The sequence below is a fragment of the Mytilus edulis genome, chromosome 9, assembly GCF_963676685.1.
Source record: "Mytilus edulis chromosome 9, xbMytEdul2.2, whole genome shotgun sequence".
Taxonomy (NCBI): domain Eukaryota; kingdom Metazoa; phylum Mollusca; class Bivalvia; order Mytilida; family Mytilidae; genus Mytilus; species Mytilus edulis.
Window position 1 is genome coordinate 63,960,637 of NC_092352.1, and position 23,580 is coordinate 63,984,216.

The 23,580-nt window shown below is 34.7% G+C and overlaps 1 protein-coding gene across 4 annotated transcripts in view; it reads left to right on the forward strand.

Moving 5' to 3' along the window:
* LOC139488805 (probable E3 ubiquitin-protein ligase HERC4) overlaps positions 1–23,580 on the forward strand; it is a 248,104-nt gene that overhangs the window by 89,300 nt on the left and 135,224 nt on the right. For all 4 annotated transcript variants that reach the window (XR_011656085.1, XM_071274726.1, XM_071274728.1 and 1 more), the window contains exon 12: positions 14,719–14,830. Coding sequence is in view for 3 of the 4 variants with exons in the window: in XM_071274726.1 (XP_071130827.1) it covers positions 14,719–14,830 (112 nt within the window). In the remaining variant the exon portion in view is untranslated. The remainder of the gene's footprint in view (positions 1–14,718; positions 14,831–23,580) is intronic.

Genomic DNA, 23,580 nt, shown 5'->3' on the forward strand with positions numbered 1-23,580 from the left:
ACAGAAGTGTGGAACAATAAGTGATATAAAAAAAATCAAAATCAAAATTTTACAAATTAGAACCGTACAGAATCCGGAGTGTTAAAATGTTTACATTGTAGTAAATTACGTCAAATTGAGATTAACATAATTTATATTTTTACAATTCTGTACATAATGGTACATAGAACCTTAGTAAAACTTAAACAACTTTTAATTTGAACTGGTACCTTAATTGTGTACTCATGCAGATATAAATTGAACAATATAAAAAAAAACATTTTTTACATACGGTGTATGACCCTTTGTACTATAGTAAAATCCAAACAATGCAGCGCACCGCACGAATGAGCACTTCTTCAAATCTTCCCACTTCTCCCTATCAGTCTCAAAAAGGAGTCACCTTTCCCTATAATTCTGAAGTAGTGTGAGCCCTGCATACTGTACATTTTGGCAAATAAATAATGTTAAGCTATACTTCGAAGAAGTTTGATAAATGAATCATTCACTGTTATAAAAAAAACAATGGCACAATCTTTTTCTTTGTTGGGTTTTGGGTATTTTCATTCTGATGACGATGCAGGAAGTATTTAACGACCTTGACTGGCTTTACAAAAAATAATTCTAATAATCTCTTCCTTTAAATTGTAATGGAGAAACACGCTTTATTGGAATCAAATATCAGACATGGAGAACAAGAACTTGTAAACTTTTAAACAAAAATAGTGACATTTGCTTTATTTCTAAGGTTTACCACCTTATAAACAATGATAACAACACAATTTGTGTACTTCATAGATAAACATTTAGTCATCAACTTTGAAAATAATTTTTTAATTTTAAAAACAATATGTGGTATACTTGCCAATGAGACAAGAGGCCAAATGACACATTAGTTAAGATGATAGAGGCATATTATTGAAGAAAAAAGAATAAAAAAAAGCTATGGAATATAATTTTAAATTTATTAAAAGATTGGCATAAAACGTTTTATCTTGTTCAGAGTTCATTGTCATGCTCTAATTAAAAAAAAAAGTTGTATTAGTGCCTTTGATTTTGGGAGTTTTGGTCCCAACAGTTTAGGAATAAGGGGCCCAAAATTGAACTTTGTATGATTTCATCAAAAATTGAATAATTGGGGTTCTTTGATATGCCGAATCTAACTGTGTATGTAGATTCTTAATTTTTGGTCCCGTTTTCAAAATGCTCTACATTAAGGTCCAAAGGGTCCAAAATCAAGTTTGATTTTTAACAAAAATTTAAATCCTTGGGGTTCTTTGATATGCCGAATCTAAAAATGTACTTAGATTTTTGGTTATTGGCCCAGTTTTCAAGTTGGTCCAAATTGGGGTCCAACATTAAACTTTGTTTGATTTCATCAAAAATTGAATAATTGGGATTCTTTGATATGCCAAATCTAACTGTGTATGTAGATTCTTAATTTTTAGTCCCGTTTTCAAATTGGTCTACATTAAAGTTCAAAGGTTCCAAAATTAAACTAAGTTTGATTTTAACAAAAATTGAATTCTTGGGCTTTTTTGATATGCTGAATCTAAACATGTACTTAGATTTTTGATTATGGGCCCAGTTTTCAAGTTTTTTCAAATCAGGATCCCAAATTATTATATTAAGTATTGTGCAATACCAAGAAATTTTCAATTGCACAGTATTCAGCAATAGCAAGAAATCTTCAATTACACAGTATTGTGCAAAAGCAAGAAATTTTCAATTGCACAGTATTGTGCAATAGCAAATATTTTCAATTGCACAGTATTGCGCAATAGCAAGAAATATCTAATTGCACAATATTGTGCAATAGCAAGAAATTTTGAATTGGAGTTATCTTTCTTTGTCCAGAGTAGTAGTTGAATCAACTTAAATCATTGTTTTATACAATATACAATGTATATTCACTTTTACTACCAACTGATAAATTAAAACAATCTTTACCATTCAGTGATAACAAGCACTTTATTTTACATTTTAATATTTTATGATGTATTTAAATGAGTAGTTATTGTTGCAAGCTCCATTAGAAATTTGAATTGAGATCAGTTTTGGAAAAAGGGAAAGGGGGATGTAAAAAAAATTGGGGGGGGGGGGGGGGGGTAAATTATTCTCATTTCAGATTTCATAAATAAAAAGAAAATTTCTTCAAACATTTTTTTGAGAGGATTAATATTCAACAGTATAGTGAATTGCTCAAAGGCAAAAACAAATATTTTAAGTTCATTAGACCACATTTATTCTGTGTCAGAAACCTATGCTGTGTCAACTATTTAATCACAATCCAAATTTAGAGCTGAATCCAGCTTGAATGTTGTGTCCATACTTGCCCCAACCATTCAGGGTTCAACCTCTGCGGTCGTATAAAGCTGCGCCCTGCGGAGCATCTGGTTCTCGTTTGAATTGTTTTACATTGCGTTTTGGGGTGATTTATAGCTGACTGTGTGGTATAGGCTTTGCTCCTTGTTGAAGGCCATACAATCCTATAATTGTTAATGTTTGTGTTATTTTGATCTATTGTGGAGAGTAATAGATAAGGATTTTGTTTTATTCTTAACAATTCTGTAATGATTTTATAGGGATAGTGTATGCAATATATTACCTATAATATCACAATCCTAGGCTTGAGTCAATGGTTATCTTTTAGGCCGCTCATCAAATGGGGACGTCCGATCAGGATAACAACTATTATATGACTGCTCAATAATCCATGGGGAATCCCGGAATCCTTTGTATGACGTCGTAGTGTAAATGGATAACGATAAAGCCAAGTGCATTAAGTTCCGAATAAACTGCTGGTATACTGAATACCATATTCTTAAAAGAGGGACGAAAGATACCAAAGGGACAGTGAAACTCATAAATCTAAAACAAACTGACAACGCCATGGCTAAAAATGAAAAAGACAAACAGAAAAACAATAGTTCACATGACACAACATAGAAAACTAAAGAATAAACAACACGAGCATTCCTCCCTCTTTCGTAGAAATGAACCCTTTCTGTAGAATAAAGTTATAGGTATTCCTTTTACTTAACACTAAATGTTACAAACGGGTTGAAGTTTGATGCAGGAAAATAAATCCTTAATTTGGAATACAGTGGTCCGTAAATTGAAGCTACATGTATCCATAACGTTGGAATGTCACAAAATGATCACAATAAACTATGTACAATAACTATGTACGAAATGAGTACTATATATATATATACAAAATATCCGCCATGACTTAAATGATGCTGTAGACATCTGTAGCGTTCTTGGTCGTAATATTGGCTATTTCTTCTACGCTACACAAAAAAATGTTTGCCAATTTTTCATAGATATCCTTTATCATCAACGGTGAGCCATAATCCTCAAACTCAGAATATAGATACGGGGCTTCTGTCTCCAATACAATATCAATCAATTTCATGTTACACACTAGAGACCTATATTTTGGATATTTTTGGATGAACGGTGAAATGCCAAATTTGCAGTTTGGAAATGACGTTTTCCATTTCCGATACATAATTTCATCTCCATTAATACAGTGCCTGTGTAATTTAAAGTGTTTCGGCAGCAACTGAACAAGTGTATTCAAACATATCTCATCAGTACGTTCATCTCCTCTGCAATGAATAACCGATGGTAAATCTCTTTTAACTGCAATTACAATTTGTTTTTCAAAAAACTTGATCTGTTTTTCTACATCCCATTTCCTCCCACTATTATCTAAACCACACTCACCGACAGCAACCACTCTATTCGCTTTTAACAGCCATTCCAAATCCGAAATCCATTCATTTAGTTTTGATGTGTTTTCCATCTCCACAATTCGTGGGTGAATGCCGAAAGTTAGTTTAATCCTGTTATCCTACCTAATTTTGGATCTTAAATCACTAGACGGCCAGTTTCTGGGATAACAGTACTTGCTAATAAGATGAGAAATTTTATAATCTTTGTTGGTCAAGTCCAAAAAAAGTGAGGTAATGAAATGGTGCCTTTTTTTTTTATAGCATATCCAAAGTAAGGTGTAGTGTCTCCTTTACCTCCAAAACTGGTCTTAAAGATTTAATTTTCTCAACGGAAATGATGTTCTCGCTCATTTCTGTTTGTTGGATCAATGAAGCTAATATTCGCCAATGTAACATAAACGGTATACTGTATGGGGGTTGAACTATAATATTTTTACTTCCAATTTCAAATACATATTCATTCGTGGCATTAAATATGGATACCAGTTCTAAATCTTTTCTCTGAAAAATGTGCTCTGAATGCTTGGGATAAACACAGATTTTGTCAGCTGAATTGCAGGGATCTTGTAGAGGATCACATTCGAGTTCTTTAGAAACAACGGCCAACAAACCATTCATTAGGTTAACCCAGCGTTCAGATTTGTCTTATACTTGTATTCTTTATGTCAGATTGATGGCATTCTGCAATATAAGCATCTAAAACACTATTCTGAGCAAATTGTATTTTACACTGCCAGCAAGCAGTTTGGGCGGCAGCATACCAAGGTAGATGCGTTCTTAACACATGTCTGCTGACATTAGTGAAAATTCCCGCACACGTCGGACACTTTTTTCCCTTATTGTATCTCTTTGTACTCGCACGAATATACATTGCATCATTTTTTGGTAGTTCATCCTCGAAAGGTCCATAGTCCGGCTCAAATTCACCATCTTCATGCATACTGCAGGAATAAGTAAAACATTGAGAGGAGACATACACAATAGATATAGAAACATATCAAAATATATTAAGTTTCTTTATAAGCAAAAATTATAAGCAAAAATTGTGCACACGTTAATACATGTAGTAAAGCTTAAAAATATGTTACACTTTGGCTAAAAATTTCTTTTCTAAGTAACAATAGTGGACAAAAAACTATGGTACAATATTATACAAAAATAATGATTATCTGCAACAAAATCATTAATCTCCGACATAAGTCTGATAAGTAGGCAGGTTTTTTCCTTTGCCCCCGCCTACTTAACATATCGGATTCAACATCAGATCCCCATTGATATTCTTCTCACACATGTCGGTTAGCGCTTTATTCTCTGAAGAAGTGACTGTGTGAGACACCAGAGGATCTGGCGCACTCACAATTGCAGCATCACCAATAAAATGAGACATCAGAGGATCTGACGAACTCATGACATTAGTGTTTTCTTTAAATATATCTGGCAATCCAATTGGGCATTCGTAAATTTACGTTAGTTTCTTCATCCATCGTTTGATCCATTAATTGATTCCTCATCGTTTTAATCCAGATTGGAAATTCTCTGACTTCGCAAAGTTTTATTCTGTCATGATGAATCCAAGATTCTGTTTTCCTATCCTTTATCTTGTATAATACAGGTGAACGCTAAGCTGTTAACAAATATGGTCCTTTCCAAGGAGATTTCAATTTGGCAGACTATCCCACCTTTGTAGCTTGATTGAGTTTATAAACGACATCTCCGACATTATACATATTCTGGTTATATTTTAAATCGTATATGCCTTTTTGTCGTTCCTGTGAAGCCTTCAAATTATCCCTGGCGATGTCATGCACCCTGTTTAAATTCTCCCCTAGATCTTTAATATATCGTGAAAATTAATTCTTTTCTGTCCGCATTCCAGTTTGAAGTGCCTAAAATTACATCAATTGGTTGAAAAACTTCTCTTCCCAGCATCATCATGTTAGCAGAGAATCCTGTTTGCGAGTTGCGTGTTGCTCGGTCAGCTAGTTGTTGTAAAAATAAATCCCAGTTGTGTTGTTTACTTTTGATGAAACATCTTATTGTCTGTAGTATTGTTCTGTTATACCGTTCCACTTGTCCATTAGATGACGGATGATATTGTGTGGTTCTAGTCTTGGTTATTTGTTGTAGTTCACAGAGCTGTCTTACTAAATTTCCATCCATGTTTTTTCCTTGGTCTGTGTGGAGCTCAATCGGACAGCAAAATCTAGAAAAGAAATGATCCACCAGGGTTCTTGCCACAACTTCAGCTGTCTGTGTTGCAATTGGGAAGCATTCTAACCACTGTTTATACTGATCAATTACCATAAGCAAATATTTACTTTCTGTTTTTGTAACAGGAAGAGGCTCTAAGATGTATATGTGTACTCGTTCCATTGGGAAACCAGCATGGTATTGCCCTAGCTTCGATCTGGCAGTTCGTGTTGATTTCTTGTTAAGATTACATGTAGTGCATGATTTCACATTAAGTTTGCAAGATTGCGTCATGTTTAACCAAACAGCTATTTGTTTCAGTTTTTCTAATGTTTTATATTGTCCAATGTGACCAAACGAGACGACATCATGACATCCATGTAGAAGTTCCTTTTGCATCTGTTTTGGTGTCATGAAAAGGAGTCTTGGCGAAATAGGATCTTCCCATTTGTAAAGTAAAATATAGTCTTTTATCTGTATTTGCTATCGTAATGACCAAAAATGTCGAACTACTTCTACACAGTTTGAGTTCTGCTTTAGTTGGCTCATATTTATCCTCGATCCATCTCTTTAAAGTTTTTAAATCAGAATCTTTCATTTGTTCTTAATGCAGTTCTACTGGAGAGTATGACGGAGTCCAATTTGTATTATATGAACCGTCGTCAACAAGTCTTCTTATGGTTAAGGGGACGACAAAGTCCACTTCTTCCTCAAATGTTTGCAACCGTTGCCGTGCCCTTGTGCAAAACTTGCAACCTCCACAAGGTAATTCCTCTAAATTGACATCTGGTCTGTAGTTACGGCATGCTTCAATGTCATCCGGTATTCTTGACAATCCATCTGCGTTAATGTGTTTCTTTCCAGCTCTGTGTTGTATAATCATGTTATACTGAGACAGTTCTTCTATCCATCTTGCCAGTTGTCCTCCAATATTTTTAAAGTTTAGTAACCAGGTTAAACTGTTGTGGTCCGTTCTTATCACAAAAGTCCGACCTAATAGATAGTGACGAAATTGTCTAGTAAAACATATAATGGCCAATAATTCTTTTCTAGTTGTACAATAGTTCCGCGGGGTCGGTGTTAAGACTTTACTTGCGAAGCTTACTGTTCTTTCCACTCGATCTTGTATCTGACTTAATTCTACCCCGATAGATTTTTGTGAAGCATTTTTTGACCAGTTAACTTACAAACCCAAAATCAAAGGTAACATCGTACTTAAAAGTGCTGGAGCTTGTTCAGAAATAAATGCAGGAATAGTAGAAAATGTAAACTTGGACATAGGCAGTTCCACAGCAAAATGGGATATGGTTGTAGCTGAAATAACAGATAATCTCATTCTAGGTATAGATTTTCTTGAGAGCCAAAAAGCAATTATTGACTTAACAGACTATTCTATCAAACTTAAAGGTGAAAAAGTTCCATCCTTTATGACTTCAAACAGACAGGACCAACAAATGAAAATACACAAAACAAAGATAAAAAAGAAGATTGTCATACCGCCTGGCTCCAGTAAAGTCGCCATTGTTGAGTTAGATGAGAAGCCGATGAATGATATTGTAATTCAACCAACCAATTTCATGAAGGGCCTGTTGGTTCCAAATATGCTCTGTATGGGTAATAAACAAGTTCCTGTAATGCTTAGAAATCCAACAGAGCAATTTAAAACTCTGAAAAAAAAAAAGGATTTTCAGATGGGTATATGATTAGAGATTAATGCTGTAATGGAGGAAACAGACGAAAATAGCTTAAAGTTGAATAAAATAGATATTGATCCAAAACAGTCCTTTGGCCTGAACCAGCTAAGAGAGAAACTACCAACACATTTAAAAGAACTATTCAACCGATCACTAGCAAATTTGAACAACCAACAGTCATTGCAGCTAGCCACATTATTACTGAAGTTCCAAGATATTTTCGCTAAGGATGACCTGGATATTGGACTTTTCAATGGAGATATCCAACATAAGATTGATACTGGAAATTCCCATCCTATTAAACAGAAAATGCGAAAAACACCCCTGGGATTTGAGATAGAAGATGAAGAATACTTACAGCAATTGTTAGATAAAGGAATTATAGAACCATCTACTTCGGAATGGGCATCGCCACCAGTCTTAGTAAGGAAGAAAGACGGGAAGCTCAGATACTGCGTAGACTTCCGGAAGTTGAATGACGTCACTGTAAAAGAAGCGTTTCCGATTTCGAACATAGACACATGTTTAGACACCTTGAAAGGAACCGTTTTCATATCAACGCTTGATATGGCCTCAGGATATTATCAGGTGAACTTAGACGAAAAAGACAGACACAAGACAGCGTTTGTTACTAAATACGGTCTATTTAATAGTCCTGCAACATTCAGCAGAGTAATTCAGCTTGTTATTCAAGGCCTTACCTGGAAAGAATTTCTAGCATATCTTGACGATGTAATTGTTTTAGGCAAAGATTTTGATGACCACATCTGTAGTTTAAGTGAAGTGTTTTCGAGGTTCCAGAAGCATAACTTAAAGTTTAAACCGAGCAAATGTCAGCTGCTGCAAACACAAGTGAAGTTTTGGTGGAAAATAGTCAGCGCCGATGGAGTTGCAGTGAATCCTGACAGTATAGGATCTGTAAAGAAATGGCCAACACCAAGGAACAGAAAAGAAGTAAAATCCTTTATAGGGTTTATTAATTACCATCGTGATCACATAGAACAATTTGCCGAAATTGCGGAACCTTTACATCGACTTACTGGTCCAAAAGGCAGAATTTGCATGGAATGAAGAACAAACACAGTCTTTTTAAAATCTTAAAGAAGCTTTGATAAATTCAGTGATATTAAGTTATCCAACACCTGATGACCTATTTATTCTAGATACAGATGCTTCACAAAAATCTATCGGGGCAGAATTAAGTCAGATACAAGATGGAGTGGAAAGAACAGTACGCTTCGCAAGTAAAGTCTTAACACCGGCTCAGCGGAATTATTGTACAACTAGAAAGGAATTATTGGCCATTATATGTTTTACTTATAACCGACACCTGCGCTGCTGTGTCTATTACTTCGAAAGTTTTCTTACTGTTCACCACTACAGGAATATATAATGTTTTGGCGTCTGAGTCTGGGATATTTGTCTTATATAAATTGAATTCAGTTTGTTTGTCTAAAGAGAGAGTTGTGGGCTTCCAATATCACCTGGATGGGTTGAAGGTCGGCCTACTGCTTCAATCCGTTGGAGTTTAAAGACTCCCTGTTTACATTTGGTGATGGTGACCTTGACCTGTTTCCATATCTTTGTGGCGATCTACTCTTTGGTTTTTCACATTGTGCAATAAAATGTCCTTCTTCACAGTTAAAGCATTTATTATCTCTAATAAGACTTCTTCCTGGACTGGATAATCTTTGTGATTGTCCGAATCTATTGGTTGAATTACCCCTTTTCAAAATGTCCAGTATCTGTTTGATGCTTGACTTTGTGTCCTGAACATCTTCTTTTGTCTTTTTAAGTCTTGACTCAAATCTGCTAATTACATTAGTATCACTTGCTCCTTTTCTGTACAAAGCTCTTACACTTGTTGTAGATTCATGATCCCCATGTGAGTCATACACGTCTGTTTCTGTTTCGTGGAATGTTACCCTTTTAACCTCAGGCTTTTTATTTCCTAAAATAACTTTCTGATCGGGAACAGCACTCTTCACATACTTAAGCGCTCTGTCCAAACTATCAGGATTCTTATCCATCGCTGTTAAAGCTGCCTTTTTGTCCATGCATTCTTTCAGAAAAGCATCAGTGGCAACTATTTGAATAAAATCATCAGGTGTTTCTGGAAACCCATCAGTTGCAAGATCCTGTGTTTCTCTGCATACTCATCAGGAGGTTCCTCTGGTAATTTACGAAGGTCTTGCAGTTGTCTCCTTATAACATGAGGTAAGTCCTTTCTTCCAAATCTGTCTTCCATCTTTTTACAAACAGCTTGGTATCCTTCCTGGACTGACTTTGGTATTGTGGTAAAAAAGTTAAGTGCTCTGTCTCTCAAACATTCAATAAGCTTGTCCAGTCTGTTTTGATTCGTCCAGTTATATCTATTGGCAATATGATTAAATTGAACAAGGTACGGTCGCCAGTCACTCCTACCATCATATGTGCTCATCTTAGGTGGCAATGAACCATCTTGTCGTTTACTGCCCTGTCCTGTGTGTGTATAAGTTTTGGTTTTCCAACTAGATTCATCTTTAGTTTCGGCTATTTTCATGCTAGGATTCTCTTTTGGTAATGACCATATTTCAATCATCCCCTGTAACTTGGTTTTATCATCTGTCTCCGTCTTCATAGTCATCTGTATTTTTTTTATCTGTTCATTTCGTTCTTCTATAGATTGATTTAATGTCAGCTCTCTTTCGTTAACTTTGTTAATCAATTCTTCCATTTCTTCCTTATGTCTCTTGGCAAGTTTTTCATACTGTTGTTCGTAATCGTGTTCTCTGTTTTTCATCTTAACTGTGAAGTCCTGGTTTACAGCTGCAATCCTATGTTCATGATCTGCTTTCATTAGTGCTTTGTCTTTCTCTGTATTTGAAAAACTAGTTTTTAATTTTTTTAATCATTGCTGCCATCTTCTTAATTTCTTTGGCATTTTCTTCTGCTTTCCCCGTAACATTTTCTTGGATCCCTTCTTGGATTTCTTCGGATGGTTCCAATATTAAAACCCCAGTCTTCATCAGTGGATCCCACATGGTATTAGGAATATCCGTCATAAGTTTTAGGTCTTCCAAAATAAGAGGGGAGCCTTTCTCTTCTCTTTTGTTAATAATCTTTTGTGCTCTTCTGTCATTTATTTCTGATATCTGTTTAAGTTGTTCCAATGAAGCTATGTTTATATTGATAGGTTGCGACATAATGGCCAAAATCTAATAAACTTTTTATAAAAAATCAAAAAAAAAAATCAATGTATATTACTACTTGTATAGAAATTGAATAGTGTCAGGATGAATAACAAAAGTAATATGTACGCATAGGCTATTACTATACAGACACTAGCACTATCACAAAACAATAACCCTTTTTTTTTTAAACACAAGCACAAAAACACAACATCACAAACAATTTTTTTTAAATAATCACAAACGCTTTTACATACAATCACAATTTCAGAAAATTTGGTATATTGATTTTATTCTGATTTGCCAATGAAAACACAAGTATAGCAAAAAACAAAAATCAATCTGAAAACACCTATGACATCAGAGGATCTGACGCGCAAAGCTGTTTCAGAGATTAACTAATTTTAATAAACCTGTTTATATTATCATCTAAGTTAAAGGACATACATATTCAAAACTTTATATGCATAAATGTAAATAAACATAAGTGAAACAATCAAATATGTTTATATTTGTCTTTCTCTTTAATATCAAATATACAAATTCTTAAACTCAGATTTTTTTTTTACTATTTAAACACAGGTATAAAATTGTAAACAATGACGTATGTATACACAATTCACAACAAATAGTAGTACATTTTTATTAAAAAGAAGATGTGGTATGATTGCCAATGAGACAGCTATTCACAAAAGACCAAAATGACACAGACACCGTACGGCCTTCAACAATGAGCAAAGCCCATACCGCATAGTCAGCTAGAAAAGGCCCCGATAAGACAATGTAAAACAATTCAAACGAGAAAACTAACGGCCTTATTTATGTAAAAAAATGAACGAAAAACAAATTTGTAACACATAAACAAACAACAACCACTGAATTACAGGCTCCTGACTTGGGACAGGCACATACATAAATAATGTGGCGGGGTTAAACATGTTAGCGGGATCCCAACCCTCCCCCTAACCTGGGACAGTGGTATAACAGTACAACATAAGAACGAACTATAAAAATCAGTTGAAAAAGGCTCAACTCATCAGATGGAAAGTTTATTATCAACACATTCTTTAATGAGTGAACACTTTTCAGACGGTAAAACCGACTAGACAATTAAAAAAAAATTTAAAAAAAATAATTTGATAACAACTATGACATTAGAAGATCTGATGCACACAGTTGTATCAATAATTTATGAAAAACAAAAGAAAAACATATAAATGATATCTGACATCAGAAGATCTGACGCTCTGGTTTGATTTGTATTAATATAAATAAACAAAACCTGAAGTAAACCAAATAGATAATCAATAATATCCACTAGTATTTTTTTTTATAAGGTTATTTTGTCTTATTCTCTAGGTGTATGCAAATCTGTGTATTTTATAACTGTTTTACAAAAAGGGGGATGGGAATTTTATCCCACGGAAAGTCTGATAATCACAAAATCAATATGAAACGAATATATCACTCGCGCAAATATCAATAGTATTGATAAATCAGCGCGCCATGAAATAATACAATCGCGGGAGAGAAGAAACAAAGATTTTCCTCTCGCGAAAACAAAGAAAAAATATGAAAATATGGCGCGAATGGATGTCACCGATTAACGGTGTAAATCAGTGGATTCGTGCCGACTTCTGACACCACTGTAATGATTTTATAGGGATAGTGTATGCAATATATTACCTTTAATATCACAATCCTAGGCTTGAGTCAATGGTTTTCTTTTAGGCCGCTCATCAAATGGGGACGTCCGATCAGGATAACAACTATTATATGACTGCGCAATAATGCATGGGGAATCCCGGAATTCCTTTGTATGACGTCGTAGTGTAAATGGATAACGATAAAGCCAAGTATATTTAGTTCCGAATAAACTGCTGGTATACTGAATACCATATTCTTAACAATTCTATTACATTAAATCTATGGGAGCAACATTGTAACTTTAACAGTGTTTAATAAAAAATTGTAAAAAAAAATTATGGTCTACAGGGCATATAAATGAGGTACAAGTAGGTGGGAGTTCAGTAAATAGAGAGTAGTCGTGTACTGGATGGTGCATTGATCTCAGAAACATTAGTTCCTGGTTCAATACCCGTTCCAGTGTGAAAATTTCAGGGAATGACTTTCAGACTCTTCCTTGACACCATTTACAAGTATGGACTTGAGAATCAATGCTAGTCCATCAGAAGGGGACGATAAATGACTGACTTGTGTTAAGAGAGAGCAATATCTCTTGCACGTAAAAGACACTGTTGAAGATTTGAAGAGACCAGGCTAATGCAGCTACACAGGTGTAAAACGGCTAAGTTAAAAGGGGTTACTAAAACGTGAAATTACTTGTTTCTTAATCCACTATAAATACATAAATATATATTTTAACTTAACACACTCCTTCTACTTATTGTTTTAACTTTACATGGATATATATATATATGATATTTTATCCAAATTTTTTGGGAAACATGCCACAAGACATGAAGGGCTGATTACAGTGGTTAACATTGACTGAGATTGTCAAAAAGGGAAATTTTATAGCTTACTGTGGTATGGTCTTTGCTCATTGTTGAAGGCCGTCCGGTGACCTATAGTTCTTAATGTCTGTGTCATTTTGTTTTCTTGTGGACAGTTATCTCATTGGCAATCATACCACATCTTTTTTTTAAATTATTATGAAATTGGGGTAAAAAATCTTATTTGGAATTTAAATTAGAAAGATCATATCAAAAGGAACATGTGTACTAAGTTTCAAGTCAAAAACTATGTTGACCAAAAACTTTAACCTGAAACTTGCACCATCACCACAGATATACATTGACATTGTACATGTTGTATTCAGTGAACCCTGAAATTGGGATAAAAAAATCTTATTTAACAAAAAACTTTAACCTGAAGCAAAACAGACGGACAAACGGATGAAACAAAGAGACCAGAAGACATAATGTCCCTTCTATTGTACACGTACATTTTTGTACATGTAGGTCACTAGCTATAGGTGGACCTACAGGCAGTCATTACGATGAACTGTTAAATCTACAGGCCCGAGGCTCTATTTTTGAAATTTCGAAGTTAGATTCTGTTGGTAGATATGATTTTTACAGACCCGGGAGCAATTTAGCAATCTTGGGCTGCCATTCAGTGTGAAGACTGTAAAGGTTGGACATAAAAATACCTTAATGGATAATACACCTCCACTTTGTAAAGAAGAATGATAATTTGATACCCCTTTTTAACAAAAGTAGGATACCAACACACATTGTACATGTAGCTGGTTTTTTTTTTTTATATCAATATGAAAATATTAGTCACCTTTGCTGGTAGTTCATAGATGGATTTGGGTATCAATGCAAAAAAAAATCCCCTTTGATGGTATTTTATGAAACACTTTTTGACCAAACTATACGAAAATAGTCTCATTTTAACGGGAAAACAATCGGGAGTAGAAAAACACAAAAAAAAATATTATACATTTTAAATTTTTTACGTTTTATGAAGAAAAAAAAATTGTGGACCAGACCAGTTCTACAGCAATAAAGAGGGGAAGCTGAATGCACCGACTTTAAATTGGTCTGTATTTGATTATTATCATCATAGCAGCACATTATAGTATAAACAAATTAGTAGAATTAGTAAAATGTATCTTTTGAATATACTTACAGGCTTTAGCTGTGAAAACAATGGACATAAACGATAAAAAAATCTTGAAGCGTATCGTCTCTCTTTACAACAATGGCGGAATTTGCCTATCTTCATCCCAGGTCACATCATCATCCCAAGCACTTCCGGTAGCCAAGTGATTTCATTGGCCGTTATATAGACTCTACTAGAGTTGCCAATCTCTTGTATTATATGTTTCTGCTAACAGTAACTGGAAGTTTTATCAACTTCTTTTCTCATCATATATATATAGAATAAAGTACATTTTATTTGTCATTTAAGAAACCATGAGCATTTTACTACCTCACCAAAAAAACATGGGTTGGATATGGATCAAGTCAGAGACACCTTTGGAAAACTTGCTCATATTTCAAACGTACCTACAATTCAAAAGGTAAGTTGTAATTGAGTTTTCAGAGCATAGACCAGGTACAGTAGCCACTCCACTCTGGAGTACGTACGTACGTCCGTTCCCTAACTTTAGTTTACTTATACACAATGCTTATTACTACAATATACAGATCAATTTTGAATTTTGGTGCAATCACCTTTACTGTTCTAGAGTTATAGGGACCAAAAGCAAGCATTTTTGTAGTTTCCAAACAATAACTTGTGTGTAGTGTATAGATCTCTCTGAAATTGTTTTTCACAAGGTTCCATATCACAAAAAGGAAGGCTGGGATTGAGTTTTGGGGTAATTGCCACTATTCAAAAAGCTTGGGGGATTTTATTTTCCAATTTTTCAAAGGGGTTGATATTTTTTTTTTCTTATAATTTTTAAATTTCAAATTATATGATAGGTTTCAAGAAGAATTTACAAATGAAAATAATTTGTGCAATTGATTATCAAGATCTTTGACCACATTTATACTTTGTCAGAAACCTAGATGTCGAAAATTTGTTCGCAATTCAAATTCAGACAGAATCAAGCGTGAATATTGTGTCCAAATTTTCCCGAACTGTTCAGGGTTCATCTTTTGCAGTTGTATGTACTCAGTGAAACATTTTATTAGATATGCATTTAGGCCAAGGTAAGTGATACAGGCACTTGACAGTCTCCTGCTATTCTTGAAAAACATTGTGGATTATTTCTTTTGGGGGATTTTTTAATTTCACATGGGGACTAGTGTTATACAGGGTAGAAAATCAAAAGTTTTGATAGAACTTATATTAGAAAAAGATCAAGATTTGAAATTATCCAGAAGTTCTTAGAGTTTTTTAGAATCTAAAAGAAAATTGTTTAGTTGAATGAGCTGGCAATGGTCCGTTGTTTGTTTGAAATTTTGTGAAACTTAGGTATCCAATACAAACCAGGTAAGTCCTCCAATTTGTTGTTCAATGTTATGTTCATTGGAACCACTAAGGACTCTCTATTTCTTTTGCCCTCTTAGGTTGAAATACCAAATTAACAAACAATTTTATTGACAGGTGTATACACATTTAAATCCTTACTTATTTCTGATTGATTTGAATCAATGATTTTAAACATATTAACAAAAAATGACTATTTACTCACTGTGGGTTATATATTTATACGCTTTCTCCTGGATCATACCCCTATTAAGGGTAAGGCAGCTTATCATAACCCTTACATTTAGGAACTAAAGAAGACAGGTGTTTTACTTCTGTGAAACTAATCATGCATTATCAAACTCCAGTATGAAGGTTGATAAAATTATATGAATATTACTAAAACATTCATTTATGCATTCGAGATTAACAAGAAAGACATTATTTATAGTGATCCTACATTCAGTCGTCAGCATAGTAGTCGTCGGCATAGTAATCCCGGCGGCGTCCACAAATATTCACTCTGTGGTTAAAGTTTTTGAAATATTAATAACTTTCTTAAACTATCCTGGATGTGTACCAAACTTGGACAGAAGCTTGTTTGTGATCATAAGATAGTATCCAGAAGTAAACTTTGTAAAAAATACATTCCTGTTTATATACGACCGTAAAAATTAAAAACAAATTGGTCGTATATTAGTATCAAGCTGTTGTCTTCGTTGTCGTAGTCGTCATTTTTCGTCAGAAGACCGATGGTTTCTGGATATTAACTTTAGTATAAGTAAATAGAAATCAATAAAATTTAACCCAATGTTTATAACCACAAAAGGAAGGTTGGGATTGTTTTTGGGGATTATGGTCCCAAAGGTTTAGGATTTAGGGGCCCAAAGGGGCCCTAAACAAGCATTTATCTAGTTTAAGGACAAAACTATTCTGTGTCAGAAACCTATGTTGTGTCAACCATTTAATCACAATCCAAATTCAGAGCTGTATCAAGCTTGAATGTAGTGTCCATACTTGCCCCAACTGTTCAGGGTTCGACCTCTGCAGTCGTATAAAGCTGTGCCCTGGGAGCATATGGTTCTAATTGGGAATAAGGCATGGACGTCAAGTTGGTTACTTATTCCCTATTCCCTATTCGTTACCTATTCGTTACTTATTCCCTATTCCCTATTCGTTACCTATTCGTTAATGATTCCCTCTTCCCTATTCGTTACCTATTCATTACTAATTCCCTATTCCCTATTCGTTACCTATTCGTTACTAATTTCCTATTCCTTATTCGTTACCTATTCGTAACTTTTTCCCTATTCCCTATTCGTTACCTATTCGTTACTAATTCCCTATTCCCTATTCGTTACCTATTCGTTACTAATTCCCTATTCCCTATTCGTTACCTATTCATTACTAATTCCCTATTCCCTATTCGTTACCTATTCGTTACTAATTCCCTATTCCCTATTCGTTACCTATTCGTTACTAATTCCCTATTCCCTATTCGTTACCTATTCGTTACTAATTCCCTATTCCCTATTCGTTACCTATTCGTTACTAATTCCCTATTCCCTATTCGTTACCTATTCATTACTAATTCCCTATTCATTTCTAATTCCCTATTCGTTACCTATTCGTTACCTATTCCCTATTCGTAACTTTTCGTTACTAATTCCCTATTCCCTATTCGTTACCTATTCGTTTCTTATTCCCTATTCGTTACTAATTTCCTATTCCCTATTTGTTACCTATTCGTTACCTATTCCCTATTCGTTACAACTTCCCTATTCGTTACCTATTCGTTACTAATGTCCTATTCCCTATTGGTTACCTATTCGTTACTAATTCCCTATTCCCTATTCGTTACCTATTCTTTACTAATTCCCTATTCCCTATTCGTTACTAATTCCCTATTCCCTATTCGTTACCTATTCATTACTAATTCCCTATTCCCTATTCGTTATCTATTCGTTACTAATTTCCTATTCCCTATTTGTTACCTATTAGTTAACTATTCCCTATTCCCTATTCGTTACCTATTCCCTATTCGTAACTTTTCGTTACTAATTCCTTATTCCCTATTCGTTACCTTTTCGTTACTTATTCCCTATTCGTTACTAATTTCCTATTCCCTATTTGTTACCTATTCGTTACCTATTCCCTATTTGTTACTAATTCCCTATTCGTTACCTATTCGTTACTAATTCCTTATTCTCTATTCGTTACTAATTCCCTATTCTGTATTCGCTACCTTTTCGTTACCTATTCCCTATTCGTTACCTATTCCCTATTCGTTACTAATTCCCTATTCCCTATTCGTCACCTATCTGTCACTAATTCCCTATTCCCTATTCGTTACCTATTCCCTATTCGTTACCTATTCGTTACTAATTTCCTATTCCCTATTCGTTACTAATTCCCTATTATACCCTATTCGTTACCTATTCGTTACCTATTCCCTATTCGTTACCTATTCCCTATTCCCTATTCGGTAGCTATTCGTTACTAATTCCCTATTCCCTATTCGTTACCTATTCATTACTAATTTCCTATTCCCTATTCGTTACCTATTCGTTACTAATTTCCTATTCCCAATTCGTTAACTATTCGTTACCTATTCCCTACTCCCTATCCGTTACCTATTCCCTATTCGTTACCTATTCGTTACTAATTTCCTATTCCCTATTCGTTACCTATTCGTTACTAATTCCCTATTCCCAATTCGTTACCTATTCCCTATTCCCGATTCGTAACCTATTCGTTACCTATTCCCTATTCCCTATTCGTTACCTATTTGTTACCTATTCCCTATTCGTTACTAACTCCCTATTCCCTATAGCTATTCGTTACCTATTCGTTACTAATTCCCTATCACCTATTCGTTACCTATTCGTTACTAATTCCCTATTCCCTATTCGTTACCTATTCGTTACTAATTCCCTATTCCCTATTCGTTACCTATTCCCTATTCGTTACCTATTCCTTATTTCCTATTCGTTACCTATTCCCTATTCCCTATTCGTAACCTTTTTGTTACCTATTCCCTATTCGTTACCTATTCCCTATTCCCTATTCGTTACTAATTCCCTATATCTATTCGTTACCTATTTGTAACTAATTCCCTATTCCAGATTCGTAACCTATTCGTTACTAATTCCCTATTCCCTATTCGTTATCTATTCGTTACCTATTCCCTATTCGTGACCTATTGGTTTCTTATTTCCTATTCCCTATTCGTTACCTATTCGTTACTAATTCCCTATTCCCTATTCGTTACCTATTCGTTACTAATTCCCTATTCCCTATTCGTTACCTATTCGTTACCTATTCCCTATTCCATATTCGTCACCTATTACCTATTCGTTACCTATTCGTTACTAATTCCCTATTCCCTATTCGTTACCTATTCCCTATTCGTTACCTATTCGTTACTAATTCCCTATTCCCTATTCGTTACCTATTCGTTACTAATTCCCTATTACCTATTCGTTACTAATTCCCTATTCCCTATTCGTTACCTATTCGTTACTTATTCCCTATTCGTTACCTATTCGTTTCTAATTTCCTATTCCCTATTTGTTTCCTATTCGTAACCTATTCCCTATTCCTTATTCGTTACCTATTCGTTACTAATTCCCTATTCCCTATTCGTTACCTATCTGTTACTTATTCCCTATTCCCTATTCGTTACCTATTTGTTACTAATTCCCTATTCCCTATTCGTTACCTATTCGTTACTAATTCCCTATTATTCCCTATTCGTTACCTATTCCCTATTCCCTATAAGTTACCTATTCATTACTAATTCCCTATTCCCTTTTCGTTACCTATTCATTACTAATTCCCTATTCCCTATTCGTTACTAATATCCTATTCCCTATTCCTTACCTATTCGTTACTAATTTCCTATTCCGTATTCGTTACCTATTCCCTATTCCATATTCGTAACCTATTTGTTACCTATTCCCTTACTAATTCCCTATTCCCTATTCGTTACCTATTCAATACTAATTCCCTATTCCCTATTCGTTACCTATTCATTACTAATTCCCTATTCCCTATTCGTTACTAATTTCCTATTCCCTATTCCTTACCTATTCGTTACTAATTTCCTATTCCGTATTCGTTACCTATTCCCTATTCCCTATTCGTTACCTATTCCCTATTCCCTATTCGTAACCTATTTGTTACCTATTCCCTATTCCCTATTCGTTACCTATTTGTTACCTATTACCTATTCCATATTCGTTACTTACTCCCTATTCGTTACTAATTCCCTATTCCCTATTCGTTACCTATTCGTAACTAATTCCCTATTCCCTATTCGTTACCTATTCGTTACTTATTCCCTATTCCCTATCCGTAACCTATTGGTTACCTATTCTTTACTAATCCCCTATTCCCTATTCGTTACCTATTTGTTACGAATTTCCTATTACCTATCCGTCACCTATTCGTTACCTATTCCCTATTCCCTATGAGTTACCTATTCCCTATTTGTTACCTATTTCGTTACTAATTCCCTATTTCCTGTTTGTTACCTATTTGTTACTTATTCCCTATTCGTGACCTATTCGTTACTAATTTCCTATTCCCTATTTGTTACCTATTCGTTACCTATTCCCTATTCCCTATTCGTTACTAATTCCATATTCGTTACATATTCGTTACTAATTCCCTATTCCCTATTCGTTACTAATTCCCTATTCCCTATTCGTTACCTATTCTCTTTTCGTTACCTATTCCCTATTCGTTACCTATTTGTTACCTTTTCCCTATTCGTTACTAACTCCCTATTCCATATTCGTTACCTATTCGTTACTAATTCCCTATTCCCTATTCGTTACCTATTCGTTACTAATTCCCTATTCCCTATTCGTTACTAATTCCCTATTCCCTATTCGTTACCTATTCCCTATTCCCTATTCGTTACCTATTTGTTACCTATTCCCTATTCGTTACTAACTCCCTATTCCCTATAGCTATTCGTTACCTATTTGTTACTAATTCCCTCTTACCTATTCGTTACCTATTCGTTACTTATTCCCTATTCGCTATCCGTAACCTATTGGTTACCTATTCTTTACTAATTCCCTATTCCCTATTCGTTACCTATTTGTTACTAATTTCCTATTACCTATCCGTCACCTATTCGTTACTTATTCCCTATTCTCTATTAGTTACCTATTCCCTATTTGTTACCTATTTCGTTACTAATTCCCTTTTTCCTGTTCGTTACCTATTGGTTACCTATTCTTTACTAATTCCCTATTCCCTATTCGTGACCTATTCGTTACTAATTTCCTATTCCCTATTTGTTACCTATTCGTTACCTATTCCCTATTCCCTATTCGTTACCTATTCGTTACCTATTCGTTACCTATTCCCTATTCCCTCTTCGTTACTAACTCCTTATTCCCTATTCGTTACCTATTTGTTACTAATTCCCTATTCCCTATTTGTAACCTATTCGTTACTAATTCCTTATTCCCTATTCGTTACCTTTTTCCTATTCGTTACCTATTCCCTATTCCCTATTCGTTACCTATTACCTATTCGTTACTTATTCGTTACTAATTCCCTATTCGTAACCTATTGGTTACCTATTTCCTATTCCCTATTCGTTACCTATTTGTTACCTATTACCTATTCCCTATTCGTTACTAACTCCCTATTCCCTATTCGTTACATATTCTTTACTAATTCCCTATTCCCTATTCGTTACCTATTTGTTACTAATTTCCTATTACCTATCCGTCACCTATTGGTTACCTATTCCCTATTCCCTATTAGTTACCTATTCCCTATTTGTTACCTATTTCGTTACTAATTCCCTATTTCCTGTTCGTTACCTATTTGTTGCTTATTCCCTATTCGTGACCTATTCGTTACTAATTTCCTATTCCCTATTTGTTACCTATTCGTTACCTATTCCCTATTCCCTATTCGTTACTAATTCCCTATTCGTTACATATTCGTTACTAATTCCCTATTCCCTATTCGTTACTAATTCCCTATTCCCTATTCGTTACCTATTCTCTTTTCGTTACCTATTCCCTATTCGTTACCTATTTGTTACCTTTTCCCTATTCGTTACTAACTCCCTATTCCCTATTCGTTACCTATTCGTTACTAATTCCCTATTCCCTATTCGTTACCTATTCGTTACTAATTCCCTATTCCCTATTCGTTACTAATTCCCTATTCCCTATTCGTTACCTATTCCCTATTCCCTATTCGTTACCTTTTTGTTACCTATTCCCTATTCGTTACTAACTCCCTATTCCCTATAACTATTCGTTACCTATTCGTTACTAATTCCCTATTACCTATTCGTTACCTTTTCGTTACTAATTCCCTATTCCCTATTCGTTACCTATTCGTTACTAATTCCCTATTCCCTATTCGTTACCCATTCGTTACCAATTCACTATTCGTTACCTATTCCTTATTCCCTATTCGTTACCTATTCGTTACCTATTCCCTATTCCCTATTCGTAACCTTTTTGTTACCTATTCCCTATTCCCTATTCGTTACCTATTCCCTATTCCCTATTCGTTACTAATTCCCTATATCTATTCGTTACCTATTTGTAACTAATTCCCTATTCCATATTCGTAGCCTATTCGTTACTAATTCCCTATTCCCTAATCGTTATCTATTCGTTACCTATTCCCTATTCGTGACCTATTGGTTACTAATTTCCTATTCCCTATTCGTTACCTATTCGTTACTAATTCCCTATTCCCTATTCGTTACTAATTCCCTATTCCCTATTCGTTACTAATTCCCTATTCCCTATTCGTTACCTATTCCCTATTCGTCACCTATTCCCTATTCGTTACCTATTCGTTACTCATTCCCTATTCCCTATTCGTTACCTATTCGTTACCTATTCCCTATTCGTTACCTATTCCCCATTCGTTACCTATTCCCTATTCGTTACCTATTCATTACTAATTCCCTATTCCCTATTTGTTACCTATTCGTTACTAATTCCCTATTCCCTATTCGTTAACTATTCGTTACCTATTCCCTATTCCCTATTCTTTACCTATTCCATATTCGTTACCTATTCGTTACTAATTCCCTATTCCCTATTCGTTACTAATTCCTTATTCCCTATTCGTTACGTATTCGTTACTAATTCCCTATTCCTTATTCGTTACCTATTCCTATTCGTTACTAATTCCCCATATCTATTCGTTACCTATTTGTAACTAATTCCCTATTCCATATTCGTAACCTATTCGTTACTAATTCCCTATTTCCCTATTCGTTATCTATTCGTTTACCTATTCCCTATTCGTGACCTATTGGTTTACTAATTTTCCTATTCCCTATTCGTTACCTATTCGTTACTAATTCCCTATTCCCTATTCGTTACCTATTCGTTACCTATTCCCTATTCGTCACCTATTCCCTATTCGTTACTAATTCCCTATTCCCTACTCGTTTACCTATTCGTTACTAATTCCCCTATTCCCTATTCGTTATCTATTCGTTACCTATTCCCTATTCGTGAACCTATTGGTTACTAATTTCCTATTCCCTATTCGTTACCTATTCGTTACCTATTCGTTACCTATTCGTTACTAATTCCCTATTCGTTTACCTATTCGTTACTAATTCCCTATTCCCTATTCGTTACCTATTCGTTACCTATTCCCTATTCCATATTTCGTCACCTATTCCCTATTCGTTACTAATTCCCTATTCCCTATTCGTTACCTATTCGTTACCTATTCCCTATTCGTTACCTATTCGTTAGTAATTCCCTATTCCCTATTCGTTACCTATTCGTTTACTAATTCCCTATTCCCTATTCGTTACCTATTCGTTTACCTATTCCCTATTCC